At 50.6% G+C, this 20,069-nt stretch overlaps 1 protein-coding gene across 1 annotated transcript in view; it reads right to left on the bottom strand.

Moving 5' to 3' along the window:
• Positions 1-17,907, bottom strand: part of ZNF282 (zinc finger protein 282) — a 30,767-nt gene extending 12,860 nt beyond the window's left edge. The window contains exons 1-6 of the mRNA XM_034965176.2: positions 17,607-17,907; positions 14,612-15,031; positions 6,544-6,670; positions 5,881-6,000; positions 2,582-2,701; positions 816-929 (exon numbers count right to left, since the gene is read on the bottom strand). Of these exons, the coding sequence (XP_034821067.1) occupies positions 816-929; positions 2,582-2,701; positions 5,881-6,000; positions 6,544-6,670; positions 14,612-15,031; positions 17,607-17,771 (1,066 nt within the window). The 5' untranslated portion in view covers positions 17,772-17,907. The remainder of the gene's footprint in view (positions 1-815; positions 930-2,581; positions 2,702-5,880; positions 6,001-6,543; positions 6,671-14,611; positions 15,032-17,606) is intronic.
• Positions 17,908-20,069: the final 2,162 nt, after the last annotated feature.

The raw sequence follows: 20,069 nt of genomic DNA, 5'->3' as shown, positions 1-20,069 counted from the left end.
ACAGTGAAGCAGGAAGGCCCCGCTTTCCCTCTGCCCTGGGTCCCCTCAATTTCTCTGTGGTGAAGTTGACAAAGTACGAGGAATCCTAGATTCAACTTCTCATCCTCTCTCCCTGGTATGGTGGGTAGGATGAGACTTGTGTCCTAACTACCAGGCAATGACACTGGACTTCTCAGCTCTGCAATCACATGGACACACACATAGGTCGTGGGCAGGTGGGGCTTCCATTGTTCTTTTATGCCTCCCTGAATGCCTAGACCCTCCCTACAAGTTTCTTGGGAAACTTCTAACTAGTATTCACTCAAGAGAAATTCCAGAAAATGTAAATGATTTTCTGACACAGAAATATATGCAGCTTTTAGACGCTTTTTGGTTGTTTTTATTGTTCAAAAATCAGTGCTGAATGGCCGGACGCGGTGGCTCCTGCCTGTAATCCCAGCACTTTGGGAGGCTGAGGCGGGCAGATCATTTGAGGCCAGGAGTTCAGAACCAGCCTGACCAACATGGTGAAACCCCATCTCTACTAAAAATACAAAAAATGAGCCAGGTGTGGTGGCACATGCCTGTAATCTCAGCTACTCAGGAGGCTGAGGCAGGAGAATCGCTTAAACCCGGGAAACGGAGGTTGCGGTGAGCTGAGATCACACCACTGCACTCCAGCCTGAACAACAGAGCAAGACTCCGTCTCAAAAAACAAAAAATCAGTGCTGAAGTAATTTTAGTATCAGCTGCATAAACACAACAAATTATTAATTTAATGATTCCTTTTGAAAAACACTTGTTGCTCTCAATATTCATTCTGACCTTGTTCTCACCTGAATTGGGATCCGTGGGAATATCTCTGTCTGCCAAATCCTGCTGATCCCACACGCACTGATGCTCCTCCTGTTTAATCCGGGACAAGAGGTCCTGGGCAGAAATTGGGGAGTCTACTCGCGGGAACAAGAGCGGCAAAGGTGTTAGAAGATGCGAAATCTCCTGCAAGTTTGTGTTTTGAGTAAATCTCTGATTTCATGCAATTATCTCTTTCCCCTAAACATCAGGTACAATCACATAAGTCTCATTAACTAAAGGTTGAAGTCAGCTTGGCCCCAATTAACGGAGCTTTTGCTGCAAATAAGAGGATGCTGCAGGGGAGTAACATTACAGTCTTTAAGAAAGAGCCTTTCTGTGCTGCAGGAACTTAAATCTCCTTAGAACGAGGTTCCCATTCTGGTGCTGAGACCACCACAGAAAGAGGTATTTCCTCTGGAAAGATGAAAACTTCCAGAAAGCCTCTTTTTTTAAATTATATATTGACAAATTATAGTTGTATATATTTATGGGGTATAAAGTAATGTTACAAGAAGTCTTTAAATCTTTTGAATGGGATTTTTCTAAGATGTAAGAAAAATACCCTATATTCTCTTTCTTCTACAGAGTCTCTGAAACCTAATTTACCCCTTATTGTCTTCTTATCTCTTAAAGATCTCCTTAAAGATCCTAATACTGTGATGCTTTCAAGGGTCATGCCTGATGACAAGTGAACGGGCTTTCCTCTACCCAGACACTATAAGCACTTACCTATGGGTGTGAGGCTCTGACTAAGGGGGGGATGAGGTTTGTGGAGCTCTAACCTGTGGATAAGTAAAGGGCTACAGTATGTTAATATGTCTCATGATTGTTGATTTTATGTGTCAACTTGGCTCAGCCACGGTACCCAGATATTTGGTCAAACATTATTTAGCTGTTTCTATGAAGGTATATTTTTAGATGAGATTTGAACATGTAAGTCAGTAGACTTGAGTCAAGCAGATTGCCCTCTATGATGTGGGCGGGCCTCATCAACCAGCTGAAGGCCTAAGGGAAAAGACAGACCTCCCCCAAGGAAAAGGGAATTCTGCCTGCAGGCTCGAGCAGCCACATCAGCGACTCCCTGGGGCTCTAACCTGCTGGTCTGCCCTGTAAATGTTGGACTTGCCGGCCTCCACAATCACAAGCCAATTCCTTAAAATAAAATAAATCTCTCTTTTACACACACACCCTCACAGGTCCTGTTTCTCTGGAGAACTCTGATTGATACATACATCTGCTGTGACAGAGTTCTCACCTACGACAGGGTCCAGCTGCAATGCCAGCTAAGAGGAGGTCCTCACAGGACCGCAGGTATGTGGGTGCCTGGCACAGAGGTAGCAGCCCATAAATACTTGTTTAAAACAATGAAAGGCCTTCCTGGTCAGGGAACAACAGGTCTTCCTGACCTCCCTGTTCCCCCACCCATGAAGCCTTACACTTAGTACTTCTGCCAGGATATTGTTTCTAAAGGGAAAGATGGAATAGTTACAAACGGATAATATGAGGAAGAGAGGGAACAGAACACGCTGAGCCCAGGTGTACCAGCAAATTGTCAATGCTGTTTGCCACGTCTGTGTCTCCTGGAGGAATCCTGGCTCAGCCCAGCCCTGGATGCACAGCCCTTCCATTTCGAGCTCAGCCCTCTGGCCTGGCACATGTGACAGCTAACTCTGGGGGCTGGCAGACCATGCTAACCCTCTCCCCTCCCCTCCCCTCCCTGGTGTGGACGGCTGCTTGGCTCACTCACCGGTAATGGATTCCGTGGGGATGGCTCTTTCCTCCAGGCCCCGCTGACCCCGGACACACAGGGTGTCCTCACGCTTCACCTGGGAGGACGCATCCTGCGCAGGCACCAGGGGCTCTGCTCCTGGGGACAGAGAATGACATTGCTTTGTGTCTTTTTTTCTGCAGGCACTAGGAGCTCTGCTCCTGAGGACAGAGAATGACATTGCTTTGTGTCTTTTTTTCTGCAGGCACTAGGAGCTCTGCTCCTGGGAACAGAGAATGACGTTGCTTTGTGTCTTTTTTTCTGCATGCTGGTCACCAGGACATTCTGGGCTCAGAAGCATGGCTGACAGCACTTGCCAGGGGAGAAGACAGGGGTCTCGGGTTCCTATTGGAGCCATGGGGGACCCTGAGGAGCAGAAGGTCTCAGGAGCAGAGAGGAAGCCGACATTCAAGAAAAAGGGCTAGGCAAGCAGCAAAATGAGGGGTGATGACACTGAAGAGAGAATTCAGAAACAACCTAGAGCTGTGTAACTGGCTGGGTCCTAATCAGGACTGGGCCACAAGTTGGACCTCTCTGTGGGAGTCATTAGTCCTTGTTTGTCACCCCAGTCAGAAAGAGCTGGCCAGGTTGAGGCCAGATGCACACACACGTGTATATATATGATTTGTGAGAAGCCGTGATGGGCAAAAAGGCACAACTAAGCTCTATTGTTGGACAGATAGTGCAGAACCTCCTTATACAGCCAGTCTCACTGTAGTCAGCAGGTTCTTGGAAACAGTGAGTTCAAGTGAAATGACACATAGCAGATCCTCGAATAACGTCATTTCCTTCTATGATGTTTAGTTATAACATTGATGAGAAAGAAAAATTGGTTGTGTTATATGTCACTTTAAAGCCACAGTTTCCGAGACCCTATCAATGACATTAATTGAGGACTCACTGTGCATAAAAGACAAGGACATAGCCTCTACACAGAAGCCCAGCATGCAGCAAACAGGGCCTTTTCTTCTGATGGCGCCCCCTGCTGCAAGAGGAGGCTCAGGCACCAGGAAAGAGAGAAGACAAAGAATCTGAAGACTGGGATCCTGGCTTCAACTCTGCACCAACTCAGTGGATGAGTCTAGCCTCTCTGGGTTCCGGTCTACCCTTTTCATCTACAAAAAGGACACAGTGATCCCTGTTCTATCTCATGCTCAGTGATGGTTTGATAACCAACTGAAACTGTTGAGATTACAGTGCTTCAAATGTAAAAAGCTACCCCATAAGACTAGGTGCTGTTACTACCGCTGCTGACCTTAAACTTCTGCAGTCCTTGATGAAGACAGGGAAGGAGCCATTTAGAGGAAATGCTCAGGACAGGCAAATTCATAGATACGGACAGTCGATTAGTGGTTCCCAGGGGCGGGGTGGGCGGGGGGGGGAGTAAAAGAGAGCAGGGAAGGACTGCTTGTGGCTGTGGGGTTTCTTTTTTTTTTTTTGAGACGGAGTCTGTCTCCCAGGCTGGAGTGCAGTGGTGCAATCTCGGCTCACTGCAAGCTCCGCCTCCCGGGTTCACGCCATCCTCCTGCCTCAGCCTCCCAAGCAGCTGGGACTGACTACAGGCGCCCACCACCATGCCCGGCTAATTTTTTGTGTTTTTAGTAGAGACAGGGTTTCACCATGTTAGCCAGACTGGTCTCGATCTCCTGACCTCGTGATTCGCCCTCCTCGGCCTTTCAAAGTGCTGGGATTACAGGCGTGAGCCACCGCGCCCGGCCTTTTTTTTTTTTTTTTTTTTGAGATGAAGTCTCCCTCTGTAGCCCAGGCTGGAGTGCAGTGACACAATCTTGGCTCACTGCAACCTCCACCTCCCGGGTTCCAGCGATTCTCCTGCCTCAGCCTCCCGAGTAGCTGGAATTACAGGTGCACACCACTGCACCTGGCTAATTTTTTGTATTTTTTAGTAGGGACGGGGTTTCTCCTTGTTGGCCAGGATGGTCTTGAACTCCTGACCTCAGCTAATCCGCCCACCTCGGCCTCCCAAAGTGCTAGGATTACAGGCGTGAGCCACCGTGCCCTGCCGGGTGCGGGGTTTCTTATGGTAGAAATGTTCTGGAATTAGATAATGATTTTGGTTGCATGACTTTGTGAGCCACTGAATTGCATTCTTTAAAACAGTAAATGTTATGGTCTGTAAATCACATCTCAAAAAAAGGAAAGACTGGGAATGGGAGGAGGAGAGAGTGTGGCCTTGAGAGCTGCATTCTAAGATGAGTTTCAGGAAAATGTTCTCCGCTTAAAAACAAGGGAGGGCATGGTGGCTCACGCCTGTAATCCCAGCACTTTGGGAGGCCGAGGCGGGTGGATCACTTGAGGTCAGGAGTTCAAGACCAGCCTGGCCAACATGGTGAAACCCCGTCCCTACTAAAAATACAAAAATTAGCTGGGCGCGGTGGTGTATGCCTGTAGTCCCAGCTACTCGGGAGGCTGAGGTTGCAGTGAGGCTGAGGTTGCAGACTTGAATCTGGGAGACGGAGGTTGCAGTGAGCTGAGATTGCACCGCTGCATTCCAGCCTGAACCACAGAGTGAGACTCTGTCTCAAAGAAACAAAAAACAAAAAAACAAGGGAGGACAGAGGGCCCAGACAGGCAAAAGTTCCTCCAATGAGGTAGAGAACACAGTTTGAGCACCAGACTTCACCTAATCCAACAATGCTCAGGAAAGCTGACCCTGAGGAAAGATTTCCAAGGCAGAGGCAGGCCTAGAACCCTAGGGCCTTCCACCCTTTCCACCCCAGCAAGAGCTCATCAAGTGTGATGTGCTCGGGGGGCCCGATTTCCTCAGGCTTAAGATTCCTTCTTGAGTGAGGCAAGCGGCTTGCAGGGCGAGCCTGCAGGTGAGCCGCATGTGTCGGCCGAAGAATGAGGTGATGACGCTGTACGTTAGGCCAAGCAATAGGCGACGGGCCGGGGCGAAACCCCGCATGCGCCGCAGACTCCTTTTTCCCTCCTCTGTCAGCCTCTCTGAGCCCGGGCCTGGGGCGGTAGCATAAGCCTAAGCCCTTCCTCGTCTCTCCACCCAGCTTACTTGAGAGTCCAGAGCTACGCGGGTTTAACAAACCACACCACAAATATCCAGGGTGCTATTTTGAGCCCTGAGATCTCTTCCTGTAAGTGATCACCAAATTTCGACTCTGGCAGAACTGGCCCCTGGGAGCCACCCAAGACCCTCGCCCCATGGTGCACACACAGTGGCGCCCCGTGGCAGCAGTGTGCGGGAAGCCGGCTGTCCTCTCTCGCCCTTCCCTGGACCCCGCACTCTCTTCTGCTGCCATCACCTGCTTCGGGATCCATTGGGATTTCTCTCTCTTCGGGGTGGCGCTGCTCCCACACACAAGGTTCTTCCCTGGGCTCAGCCTGGACTGGAGCATCTGGCTTGGGGACTGAGCCCTCCGCGTCTGGAAGTGAGGAGGAGGGAGGGAAAGGCTGAGTGAAGTTGACCAACGCATCCAGCAAGGGGAAGGGAGAACTCTCCCCTACCCCATCTCCCCCTCTCCACCTGGGTGTCCCTCTTTGGCAGCAGTTACGCGAGTTAGGTGGGTAATCTCTTATGAAGAACCTTGAAAACGAGTCGATAGATGCCCAAATTTCTACTGTAGGAAGAGCTGGTCTCTGAAAGCCAACATCAGACCAGCTATGACTTACCGCGGGCTGCTGGGATGTGGTGCGTGGTGAGGTGCGAATGGTGCTGTTTTACTGTAATCCAACGTGGTAGTGGTGTAACGTTGAGTTCTATGGTAATGGGCCCTGTTACTGGGTTTTAAATTTTTATCCTATTGTAAACTGTTCTATCCTACTAGCATTATAAGCAAATGGTTTCCTGAGTTTCCATTACATAAAAATATGAAACAACCTGCCTAGGCGGTGCTAACGTGGACGAATAAGCATTTCACAACCCTCTGCAGAGATGGCTCACCAAAGAGGAGAGAAGGCGTCCTTACCCAGGGACATGAGGGTTTTGTAGTTCTCCTTAACAAGGTTGTTATAAAGCTCCTTCTGCCATTCGTCCAAGTTCTTCCACTCGTCTTCGGAGAAGTACACAGCAATGTCGACAAAAGTCACTGGAACCTAAGCCAACAAGCGGTTAATCTAGCGCCTCCTGCCTGTTCCTCCCCATCACCTCCCCTTCTCCTGCGGGCCACAAGACCCACTCCCCACCAAAGCCCGGCCTTTGCTCTCCGTGGCTCCCCAGTCCCCAATGTCCATCTCAGTGGAGTCAGTCCTCTCTGTCCCGGACCCTCTCATGCTTTCAATAACACGGATGGTCAACCCTGCCTTTTTAGAAAAAGCATTTAGCCACATCCATTGTTATTTCACTTTTAGGTCAACTGGATACCTGAGGGTAAAGAGTAGTCAATATGCTTCTTTTGGTATTCAGGGTGACAGAGGGGTAATGGGTTCTCAGAGTGGGTATCCGTGAGCCAAGTAGAGTAAAACCTGGTTACCAAACCTGTATTTCAGGTCAGGTCACCTCTGTGCACACAGTTACCTCTTTGTCAGCAAAGCATTTAAAATCTAAGGCCTGTGCTAAGGTTCAGGACCTTGGTCCACTTCGTTCACTACTCTATCTTGATCATCAAGGAGCATACAGTAGGGAATCAATAAATACTTGAGTGTGCTGCGCAGCGAGTGCCAACACCAGGAAGCTCCACTGCGGCCCGAGTCGTCGCGTGGTGTCAGTCACTTGTCAGACTGATGACAAGTGTGTTCGGATCTGTTACAGAAAGCCGATTTCAGTTTGCAATCACTCACTTCAGCCACTCACCAGCACGACCTCAACTTGGACCAAATTGTCCAAAATAATTTCACTTCCATGACTTTGATAACTGAACTTCCTCCTCTGGACACACAGCCTTCCCTCTTACCACTTTCACATTCCGACTGAACCAGCCTTTCACTCTCGGTCTGAAATCCGACCCCTCAATCCTCCCCCATCCCGTGATTACAGTCCATTCATCTACGTATCTGCATTTACAGGGCCAAAGCTGGCTTGTATGGCACCTTGGGGTGAGTTAGAAAAAGCAAAGTCAGGAGCACAGCTACCACTACTCAGCATGGTGAGTGGGCAGCACCTTTATGTAAGTTAGAAATGTCAGCCCTTTTACCAGGTGCTTGTAACTCTGAGAATGCCATGCGCAGGTGCGATGTCTACACCTCAGTGCCACGGCCCCACCCCTATGGACTGACAACTCACTGTCCATCTTTACAATCAGAACTAGAATCTTTAACTACTGGACGTTCCACCAGATGCAGGAAAAGCCCCAACCTGGGAAAAGTAATACAGATCCCTTTCTTCATTTTATTTTTATTTTTATTTTTATTTATTTATTTTTTGAGACGGAGTCTCGCTGTCACCCAGACTGGAGTGCAGTGACGCGATACCAGCTCACTGCAACCTCTGCTTCCCAAGTTCAAGTGATTCTCCTGCCTCAGCCTCCCGAGTAGCTGGGATTACAGGCGCTTGCCACCACGCCCGGCTAATTTTTGTATTTTTAGTAGAGACAGGGTTTCGCCATATTGGCCAGGCTGGTCTCAAACTCCTGACCTTGTAATCCACCCACCTCAGCCTCCCAAATTGCTGGGATTACAGGGGTGAGCCACTGCACCTGGCCTCTTCATTTTGTTTTTTATTTTTATTTTTTTGAAACGGAGTCTCGCTCTGTCTCCAGGCTGGAGTGCAGTGGCACAGTCTTGGCTCACTGCAACCTCCGCCTCCCAGGTTCAAGCGATTCCCCTGCCTCAGCCTCCCCAGTAGCTGGGACTATAGGTGTGTGCCACCACGCCTGGCTAATTTTGTTGTTGTTGTTGTTGTTATTTTAGTAGAGACAGGGTTTCACCATGTTAGCCAGGATGGTCTAGATCTCCTGACCTCGTGATCCGCCTGCCTTGGCCTCCCCAAGTGTTGGTATTACAGGCGTGAGCCACCGCGCCCAGCCCCCTTTCTTCATTTTAATTCTCTGTTACTAGAACTCCGCAGATGACATCCACCACCAATTCATACCGCTGTCTCACAGCTGCTTCAGAAGCTTCTTGTTTGTCTCTTGCTGACACCTTGCTATGTTCTCCGGGAGGCTTGTTTCAAACATTTCATTCTCCCAGACCTTTAAGTGACCTCCCACATCTGTCTGTCTTTGATCTCAGGTAGACGCCGGCAAGCTCCTTTCTTGCCCCTCTCCTTGCAAATCCAAGGCCGCCGGTATGTGCCCTTCACCTCTTCCTCCACCTCCTGCCTGTGAAGCTTAATCTAAGTCATCAGTTTCTCCCTCTCTACTGGCTCCGTCCTTCAGGGTCATTCCAACCTCAGAAAAACCTTCCCTCAACACGCTGCTCCCTCAGGTCACTCTGCCCTCCCCATTCACTGGGAACATCCCAAGAGACACATTCTGTTTTTTCCTCTTCACCATCTATGCATTCTTTACCCCCTTAGATTCTGCCTCTGTACCCTCCATTCTCTGAAACCACACTCTGGAATATCATCAGTGACCTTCTGTTGAAATCCTCAACAATTCTGACCTCTTCGAAAGGTCAAATCATCTTTCTAGAATTTTATCCTGCTTGGTTCCTGTAATTATGTTGCCTCCCGTCCATCTGGCACGTGTCTTTTTTACTTTTTCCTCTTCCTCCCCCAAGACCACGTGCCTCCCACCAACAGGTAAGTGAGCGAGCCATGCCGGAATCAGGCCCTCCAGCCCCAGTCAAACCTTCAGATAACTGCTGCCCCATTCAACAGCTTGACGGTAACCTCATGGGACTCTGAGCCAGACCCACTCACCTAAGCTGCTCCCCAGTTCCTGACCCACAGAAATGGTGAGATGATAAATAATTATTTTTTAGGCTGGGCTGCTACATTTTGAGGTAATCTGTTATACAGCAATAGGTAACTAACACAATAATCTACATAGTGTCTTCCTACAAATAAAATTAATTAATCCTCACAACTCCATGAAGTAAGGATATTATCATCTTCGTTTTATTGATAATAACCCTGAAACTCAGAGAAACCAGCTGGGAATTTACTGAATTGTTTATACTTCACTTCCTTCAAAAGAGGAATTAAGGAGGCTCAGAAACGACAAAAAATACATTTGACCAATGATAGGAAAATCAGTACAAGCAGGCCTCACGCAGTGGCTCAAGCCTATAATCCCAGCACTTTGGGAAGCCAAGGCAGGAAGACTGCTTGAGCCCAGAAGTTCAAGACCAGCCTCGGCAACATAGCAAGACCCTATCACTACAAAGAATAAAAATAAATAAAAAACTTAACTGGGTGTGGTGGCATGTGCCTGTAGTCCTAATTAATTGAGAGACTGAGGTGGAAGGATTGCTTGAGCCCAGGAGTTCAAAGCTGCGTGAGCTATGATTATATAACTGTACTCCAGCCTGGATGACAATGTGAGACCGTCCCAAAAAAACAAAAAACCAGTAAGTGGCAAAGTCAGGATTTAAACCCAAGTCCTCTGATTCCAGACCCCAAAGCCATTTCATTATTCTGTAAGAGCCCTTGTCAAGTCAAGTCTCCTCTAATGCCTAATGCAGCGCACAGAACACGCCACAGTGCCACACGAGGATATGCGCTGAGACACACAGAACAGACAAAAGAAAAGGGCAGTGTGTACGTAAATGCTGATTGTGCTAGACAAGCGACATATGCAAAACCATACTAAAAACCAGCCTCTGTGGCTGCAGTGCCAGGAAATGTTTTGCCGAGGAACCAGAGCCACGATTACAACTCAGTTCTGTGAAGCCTCAATGAGTAACGTCAAACAACTCCTCTGGCAAAGTCATTGGGGTGGTTGCCTCAGCAGACACGGAGACATACAAGACCCAGTCCCTGCCAGGAAGCTGTTAGCTCTCCAGCTGGAGAGAGGCACTCCACAAACATTTTTTGCATACCAGTCTAAGCCAGGTACCATTCCAGGCACAGGGATACAGCAGGCAACCGAGCAGAATTTACACTCTGGTTGGGGAAAACCAACCAAGAAGACAAAAAAAGCAATACTAAACTTAAGAATAATATCATAAGGCCAGGTGCAGTGGTTCACGCCTGTAATCCCAGCACTTTGGGAGGCTGAGGCGGATGGATCACTTGAGGTCAGGAGTCTGAGACCAGCCTGGACAACACGGTGAAACCCCGTCTCTACTAAAAAATACAAAAATTAGGCCAGGCATGGTGGCTCACACCTGTAATCCCAGCACTCTGGGAAGCCAAGGCGGGCAGATCACGAGGTCAGGAGTTCGAAACCAGCCTGACCAACATAGTGAAACCCCGTCTCTACTAAAAAAAAAAATAGAAAAATTAGCCGGGCGTGGTGATGTGTGCCTGTAATCCCAGCTACTTGGGAGGCTGAGGCAGGAGAATGGTGTGAACCCGGGAGGCAGAGCTTACAGTGAGCCGAGTTTGCACCACTGCACTCCAGCTTGGGCAATAGAGCAAGACTCCGTCTCAAAAAAAAAAAGAAAAATTAGCCGGGCATGGTGGCACATGCCTGTTATTCCAGCTACTCGGGAGGCTGAGGCAGGAGAATCGCTTGAACCTGGGAGGCAGAAGTTGCAGTGAGCCAAGATTGTGCCACTGCACTCCAGCCTGGGCAAGACTCTGTCTCAAAAAAAAAAAAAAAAAAGAAGCATATCTTAAATATTTAAGATGTCAATGGCAAAAGTGCTTTGTAGAAAATTCGAGTAAGGGCAGGGAGACGAGTGTGCTTGGGGGACGTGGTTCTTTCATATAGGATGGTTGTAGAAGGGCATGCTGATGAAGTGGCACCTCAGCAGACCCTGATGGAAGAGGAGGCGAGGACGGCCATGCAGATATTCAGGGCAGGAGCTTCTCAGTGGAGAGTCCCTGAGCTGAGGGCGCACGTGGTATGCTGGCAGAACAGCACAGATGGGAGTGAGCAGGAGGGAGTGGATGCAGAGGAGGTCAGAGAGGCAGGGGAAGAGAGCGTGGGCCATAAACAGACATGGGCTTTTATTCTAATCAGATGGGAAGCCATTTGGGAGGTGTTTTTTTGGGTTTTTTTTGAGACAGATTCTCACTCTGTCACCCAGGCTGGAGTGCAGTGGTAAGATCTCAGCTCACTGCAGCCTCTGCCTCCCAGGTTCAAGCAATTCTCCTGCCTCAGCCTCCTGAGTAGCTGGGATTACAGGTGCCTGCCACCATGCCCAGCTAATTTTTGTATTTTTAGTAGAGATGGGGTTTCACCATGTTGGCCAGGCTTGTCTTGAACTCCTGATCTCACGTGACCCACCTGTCCCGGCCTTCCAAAGTGCTGGGATTATGGGCGTGAGCCACCGTGCCCAGCCATTTGGGAGGTTTAAGCAGAGGTGTGATGTGACTGCTTCACATTTTCAAAGGATCACTCTGGCTGCTGTGTTGAGATAGACTGTATGGGTGGGGGGACAAGGATGAAGACAATGAGACCCACCAGGAGGCCATGGCAAAAATCAGATGAAAGACCATGGTGCCTGGGACCAGACGATGGCGATGGGAGTGGAGGTGGTGAGGAGTGGCCAGGTTGTGGATATATTCTGAAGAAAAATCAGGGTATTTACTAATAGATTGGAAGTAGGGTGTGAGAAAGAGAGGAGACAAGTATGACTCCAAGGCTTTGGCCTGAGCACTTGAAAGGATGGAACCATCCGTCATCAACAGAGATGAGGACAACTTCAGGTAGAACAGGTCTCAGGCAGGCGACCCGCAGTTCACTTTGGACATGTTAAATCTAAGATTTACTGACATCCAAATGAATTAATAGGTAGGAATGTGAATCTGGCATTCCAGAAAGAAAGCTGGGCAACATATAGAAAGGGAGCAGGGGAGAGAAAGCATCTATTTGGGAGGTGACAGCATACAGATTGCTTTTAATAATGTGAGACTAGCTGGGCGCGGTGGCTCACGCCTGTAATCTCAGCACTTTGGGAGGCCGAGGCAGGTGGATCACCTGAGGTCAGGAGTTCGAGACCAGCCTGGCCAACATGGTGAAACCCCGTCTCCCCTAAAAATACAAAAAATTAGGTGGGCATGGTGGCAGATGCCTGTAATCCCACCTACTAGGGCGGCTGAGGCAGGAGAATCACTTGAACCCTGGAGGCAGAGGTTGCAGTGAGCCAAGATCACGTCACTGCACTCCAGTCTGGGCAACAGAGCAGGACTCTGTCTCAAAAAAATAAATAAATAATAAAGACTGTGAGACGGGATGCAGTCATGAGGGAGGAGAGTAAATAAAGAGCAAAAGGCCAGGACAGAGGTCTGGCCCACTCCATGCATTAGAAAGCTGGCCAAAGGAGGCAAAACTGGCAAACAATGAGACACTGCAGCTGGTGAGGTAGGAAAAGACTCAACAGAGAGAGGTGTCCCAGAAGCCACGGCAAGGGGTTTCAAGGAGAGAGTGGTCACCTACACACAATGCTGCTGACAGGACAGGGAGGATGAAGACTGAGAAGCAGCCACTGGCTGTAACACCACGGACATCATTAGTGAGCAAAGGCCTGATCAGAGTGCGTTCCAGAGAGAAAGATCCAGTTACCAATCAACTGGAATACTGAGAATAGAGGAACATGTTAAATGAGACCACAGGGGACGTAATCAGTGGAATCCAGACAGCGAGATGCAAAACAGGACAGATGGCCCAATTCCTTCCAGATAAACTGAAAGGAAAAATAATAGATGGAAGAGATGCCCGCAGATTAAAAAAGACTTAAGAGACATCTCAAACATAATGTGTGGACATTACTTGAATCCTAATTCAAACTAAAAAAATGTTTTTAAAAATTGAAACAACTGAAAATCTAATCACTGGCTAGATAGTGATCTAGGCTGAAACTTTTACTATGGTGGTGGTGGTAATAACATTGAGATTATCACTTAAAAAAAAAGAGTCTTTACCTTTTGAGCTAATACTGACATATTTGCAAAGGAAATGACTAATGTCTGGGGTTTGCTTCAAAATAAAATGGGAGTGGGGAAGTGGGCAGGGATTTAGGTGAAACAAGACTGGCCAAGAGTTAGCAGCTAATGCAGCTGGAATTTGGATACATGGGGACCCATTATACTATTCTGTCTACTTTTATTTGAATATTCTATAATAAAGAGACGGGGAAAAGGGAGGGAAGGAGAGAAAATGGGGAAGAAAGAATTGGAGATAACAAGTATAGACAACTCTTTCAAGGGGTTCTGCTCTAAAGAGGAGTGGAGAAATGAGGCACCAATGCAGGTAGATGCAGGGCCCAGGCAGCTTTTCTGTTAAAGACGGACAGCAGGACAGAACAGTCACATGCTGGTGGGAATAGCCCAGCAGAGGGGGGAGAGCTGATGACTCAGAGGAAAAGGAGAGAGATGCTGGGGTGACCTCCTGGGGTGGGCAGGGGACGTCAAGCCACAGGAACAAGGGAAAGCAGAGCCTGTGGCCACCGAGCAGCAGATGGAAGAACAAGCTGGCTGCATGTGGACGCCTCTTCTGGGTGACTCCGTTCTCTCAGTGAACTGAAAAGCAGCGTTGAGGATCCGGGAGGAAAGCAGGAGAGGGAACGGAGTAAGATACGGAGTGTGCATTCTGAACTTTAAGAAGGGCCCCCCTGAGGTCAGTGACCACGACTTGAAAGCAACTCCAGGCAGCCTGGTTTGATGTGCGACTCCAGCCACATTCCGGTGAGCATATACCAAGACAGCCAATGACACATGGTCGCTGGTAGGTGTCAAGTGGGAAAACCAAGGAGTGAAGAGCTGCAAGAACTTGCAGACAACCAGACAACTCAGAGGGGTCTAGGAACAGCGAGAGCAAAGGCTCCCAGACAGAAATGCAGACTGTGGGGAATGAATGGAGTGAGCCTTGCTGGGGTAGAACGTCCAAGACCAGGTTGTTTCAGTGGAGACAGGCTTTAAGAAGGCACTGAAATTGGATAACGGGGAGCCAGAGAAGTTTATGAGAAGGGCTGACAAAATGAAATCAAGAATTTTATGCACCTGTGCTGTTCCTCACCTCTATCCCTGCCCCAGGGACCACCACATACCTTGGGGGCCTCCCCCTTGCTGCCCGGGGGCAGCCGCAGGACCCAGAAGTTCCTGTTGCGCAGCAAGTTCTCCAAGTTCTCCAGCCGCCTCTGCAGCAGCCCGTACTCCTGCAGCAGGGTCCCCAGCACGGCCCACTTGCTCTCCATGTGGTTCCCAAATTCCACGGCCGTCTTTTCGCAGTCGGCCAGCTTCTTCTCGGCTGTCCCCGTGCGCCCCTCCAGGTTCAGCAGCTGGCTGGCCTGGGCATCCACCTTCCTCTCCACAGCCTGAATGGCAGCCACCACAGTCCAGAGTGAGATCTCTGCTGTGGGCAACTGGGGCTCTCGCATCATGCGGTCGGGGAAGACAGGTGCCCTATCTGGAAAGGGTGGGAACTGAAAAGGCATCGGCCGCCGGGCGTCCATGTCCCATTCTTGAGCCTGTATGCAGAGGGAGAAAGCGACAACCCAGGATGAGACCTTGTGTGAGCCAGGGAAGTCAGCTGGGAACAGGGGTCAACTAATCAGATGCTACATGTTGTCTTTCTTCTGCCAGGCCCCCGTAACTCAGGATACACTAACACCCCCAGCAACAGCTACCCACTCACCCACCCACCCAACTCAACACTCTCCCATCTCCTGCCTAGGTGAGTCAGGCTGGTCACTAGTTCACCCACATAGACCCTTAGCAAGTTAAGGCTGCGACCCCTGCCTAAAATGTCACAGGCCACTTTCTTTGAATAGACCAACTGATTTCTTCAAGGGCTAGCCTTAATGATGAACTTTGTATTTGCCTAGTGTTTTATGTTTCCGAGAACTTTGATGAGTTACCTGACGCTAATCTTCCCAGCAATCTCTCAGCAGGTTAGGGCAAGAATGATGATCTCTGCCTTAAAGATGATGAAACTGAAGCACAGGGAGACAGCTGGTCACTCCGCAGCGCCTCCCTGCACTGCCAGCTGGGGCAGCTCTAGATGCTGCAGGTAACAAAAAACACATTCCTGGCCAGGTGCAGTGGCTCACACCTTCCCAGCACTTTGGGAGGCCAAGGCAGGCAGCTCACTTGAGGTCAGGAGTTCAAGACCAGCCTGGCCAACATGGCGAAATCCTGCCTCTACTAAAAACACAAAAATTAGCCGGGTGTGGTGGTGGGCTCCTGTAATCCCAGCTACTTGGGAGGCTGAGGCAGAAGAATCACTTGAACCTGGGAAGCGGAGGTTGCAGTGAGCCGAGATGGTGCCACTGCACTCCAGCCTGGGCAACAGAGCAAGACTCCGTCTCGGAACAAACAAATAAACAACAAAAAAACCCACCACATTCCTACCAGGGCTGCAGTCAAGGAAAAGACCGGAGAGCCCAAGCTAGGGCAGAAAAGCAGCTTCCCCCCATATACAACTACTGTTTCATAAACATTTTCCAAATTGAAAATAGGTTCACTAAAAAAGGTCACTCATTAGAGGTGAAGAGGGGATGTCCCTCACACCCAAGAGGACCAAGAGAAAGAAAAACTCCTCTGGGACCCCTCCTTGCTTCCTGGGGAAGGGGTGCCCCATGGCCCGGGGACTCCCCCTTTTATCTTCCAGCACAGAGCCCTCACCCCAGAAGGGTAAACTAATTGGTGCAATTGAGAGCTGAGACCTATGGCTAAGGGGGGCTGGTTGAGGCTGGTGACAGTTCACTGGTCATCTGGGACCTGGTGTCAGACTCAGGGCTCACTGGACCACATGGGCTGGCAGCCGACTCTCCTTCACACCTGGGACAGGAAGAGGTGTCATTTTCTGTCCTCCCGATGGCTGCAGAAAAGGCTCTCAGGCTAGGAAAAGGGGAGGCCTGCTGCTTGGGGTGATCTGGGCAGACCAGCCCCACTCTCTGACTCAGAGCAGCCCTGCTCCAGGGCAGACCTGCTCCGGGACACAGCAGAGTGGAGAGCAGGGCCCTAGGACTGCCAGGCCCTGTAATACCAGTAAGAGGTGCTGGTGTTTCCATCGAAAGCACCCATTCCTCCATCACAGAGGCTCCACTCCGCCCTAGCCCACAGAAGGGGACAGAGTCCACAGTAGAAGTTAAGAAAGTCCCGGAGCCCAGTTTAGTTTTCTCGGGTTTGAAGCCCTAACCCTGAAAATGATCAAACACAACACAGCAGCCCCTGGCTCCCTCGTTAGCACCTGGCTGAGAGCCGGGTGGTGAGCAGAGGGGCCCCTGAGCAGCCCAGCCCCAGGGTGGGCCCAGAGACTCTTCCCTGGGCAAGCTTTCAGGCCTCTCTGAGGATCCACCTCCCCTGGTTTTATACCCAATTCTGGAGCACCGGTTCTGCCCACGGAGATCATCGATGGAGCCTGAAGAAATGCCTGGTGCTACTCTCACCCGGCAGAGACCCTGAGCTCTGGGACGAGGCAAGGGCTCAGGAGTCTTAAAAGCTGCCCAGGCCATTCCAACATGCGGCCAAGTTTGTCAACCGCAGGAAAGACCCCGAAGTCACCTCTCCATGGCCCCCTCCCCGGATCACACCCGGTGCAGGGGGAGAGTGAATTACTCATTACACTTGGCGAAAGGTGGTAATCAAACATTTTAAAAATATCCCCGTCAAATTGGCCACCGTGTAAACACGAACGAGGCATTCACTTCTGCGTCCGGGCGGAAGCACTGCCCGCGAAGCTCTCCGCCGGCCGGGCGCAAAGGGAGCCCCAAGCCGGGGCTCAGCCATAGGGTCAGAGCTCCGCCAGGTCCCGGAAAGGACGGTCCCGGCCCCCGCCCCGCGGGGCCTCCGCACTTGGGCCCGGCGATCGCTGCTCCGCGCCGCGCGGGCCAGGCCTGCCCTTCCGGGCCTGCGTCGGGCCCGCTCCGTCCTGCCCGCCGCGCAGCCCGGCCGTGCCCCGCCCGCCTCGGGCCTCGCCTGGGCGCGGAAGCTGGGAGGGCGCCGCAAGGCTACCGGAGGACGGCGCGGCCCGGTCCCGCGGCCCAGCCCGCGCCCCGCCCCCACGGCAGCGCGGCCATGGCGCCGGCGGGGTTCTCCCACCTGCATGGGCGGCATTCCCTCGGCCATTTCCCCGCGCAGCGCCGGCTCCTGGTGGCAGACCTCCTCCGGGGGCAGAGCCTGGGCCCAGCTCCAGCTCCCGCTGTCCAGCCCCAGGCCCTGGATGCCCAGCTGCTGAGGCTGCGGCCGTGTTGACACAAACTGCATCCTGGGAGTGCTGTTCCCCGCTCGGGCCGGCCAGGGAGAAGAAGAACGTTTTCCAGGCGCCTTCCCCCTCTCCGGGGCCGGACAGCTCCATCTACAGCCCGTAGGAGCAAACAGTCCCCTTCGGCGGCGCTCCCCGCCCCTTGGCAGCCCGCGCGCCAGCCAATGGCCTCGGAGCTCCTGCCCGCCTGCGGGGACCTACCGGGGCCACTCCCGGACTGGGGTCGCCACCGCCCCAAAACTGAGAGGCGGCGGCCTCGCCCAGGGGTCAGGCCCCCTCAATCTGGGATGGCCGACTTTAAAGGCCCAAACTATGCGAGGACCTGGACTGTGGGCTTGATTACTGTTAATTCTGCAAATGTATTGGGCATCCCGGGAGAAAATAGTGCCTGACCCTTGTGAAAATTTTGCAGGAGTAATTCTGTCTTCAGACACTTTCTTCTGGCCTTCTGCCTTCCCTCACTCCTTTGCAGACTTTACCTCCCACTCCCCTTCTTCCCAATCCAGATTTACCTGGACCCATCCCAGAGCTTTTGCACTGTTATGGATGATAGAGAAGTGATTCATGTTAAGGTGTCAAAAGAGGGCTGAGCTCTTTCTCCCAGGTAAGGTGCAGTGCATTTTAACAGTGGCCTCTTCAAACACCTTGAAATTGGGTTGGGCGTGGTGCCTCACACCTGTAATCTCAGCACTCTGAGAGGCTGAAGCAGGAGAACGACTTGAGCCCAGGAGTTCGAGACCAGACTGAGCAACATATTGACACCCCATCCCTATAAAAAATAAAAATTAGCCGAGCGCGGTGGCTCACATCTGTAATCCCAGCACATTGGGAGGCTGAGGCAGGCGGATCACCTGAGGTCAGGAGTTCGAGACCAGCCTGGCCAACATGGTGAAACCCCGTCTCTACTAAAAATACAAAAAGATTAGCCGGGCGTGGTGGCGTGGGCCTATAATCCTAGCTACTCGGGAGGCTGAGGCAGGAGAATCGCTTCAACCTCGGAAGCGGAGGTTACAGTGAGCCAAGATCGCGCCAGTGCGCTCCAGCCTGGGCAACAGAGCGAGACTCCATCTCAAAAAATAATAATAAGGCCGGGCGCCGTGGCTCACGCCTGTAATCCCAGCACTTTGGGAGGCCAAGACGGGCGGATCACGAGGTCAGGAGATTGAGACCATCCTGGCTAACACGGTGAAACCCTGTCTCTACTAAAAATACAAAAAAATTAGCCGGGCGTGGTGGCGGCGCCTGTAGTCCCAGCTACTCGGGAGGCTGAGGCAGGAGAATGGCGTGAACCCGGGAGGCGGAGCTTGCAGTGAGCCGAGATCGCGCCACTGCACTCTAGCCTGGGCGACAGAGCAAGACTCCGTCTCAAAAATAATAATAATAATAATAATAATAATAAAATAAAAAATAAAAATTACCCGGGCATGATGGCTAATGCCTGTACTCCTAGTTACTCAGGAGGCTAAGGCTGTAGGATTGCTTGAACTCAGGAGTTGGAGGTTGCAGTGAGCTGTGATTGTGCCGTTGCACTCCAACTTGGGCGGCATAGCAAAGATCCTGTGTCAAATAAATAAATAAATAAACCTTTAAATCGGGCAGTCATGGTGGCTCACACCTGTAATCCCAACACTTTGGAGGCCAAGGCTGAGGCCAGGAGTTCAAGACCAGCCTGGGTGACACAGCGAGATCCCTTCTCTACAAATAAAACCCTTTAAAGGCAGGTCAGTGTCACTTTGAAACATCAGGCCAGGTCAGAGGAGGAACCAGGGAGAGGCCAGTATAAGCTGATGAAGATGGAGGAGGGGAAAATTCAGTCATTCCAAATGTATTTATTGAACACCTACTGTGTGCCAGGTACTGTTTAGGAAGAGGGTGAGCTTTGCAGTTGCATACACCTGAGTTTAAATCCCAAAATCACCACTCACTAGCTATGACTTTGAGCAACTTATTTAACTTCTCTGAGCCTCATTCTCTTCATATATAAATGAAGAAAATAATGGCAACTCTATTTTAATGTTGTAAAATTAGATGAGAATTGTGCCTGGCACATAGCGAGTATTCTGCAAAGATAGTTACCCCCAAAAGGTGTTTCTGTCATTATTCTCAAAATAGTATTTACTTTGTTTTCCTAAAGGACTAGTCCCTGTCTTGTTAAGGAAGAGATCGCTGAGGCTCATCACCTTGTGTGGAAGCAGACCTGCTAGTACCTTTAAGTTCCACTGCACTTCATAAAATAAAGGACATTATTGGCCTATGTGAGACATGTGCTTAGAAGGCCATATTCAGAAGAACAGTTACCA

This window comes from Pan paniscus, chromosome 6 (assembly GCF_029289425.2).
Source record: "Pan paniscus chromosome 6, NHGRI_mPanPan1-v2.0_pri, whole genome shotgun sequence".
NCBI lineage: Eukaryota > Metazoa > Chordata > Mammalia > Primates > Hominidae > Pan > Pan paniscus.
This window is presented reverse-complemented; position numbering and strand designations above follow the sequence as displayed.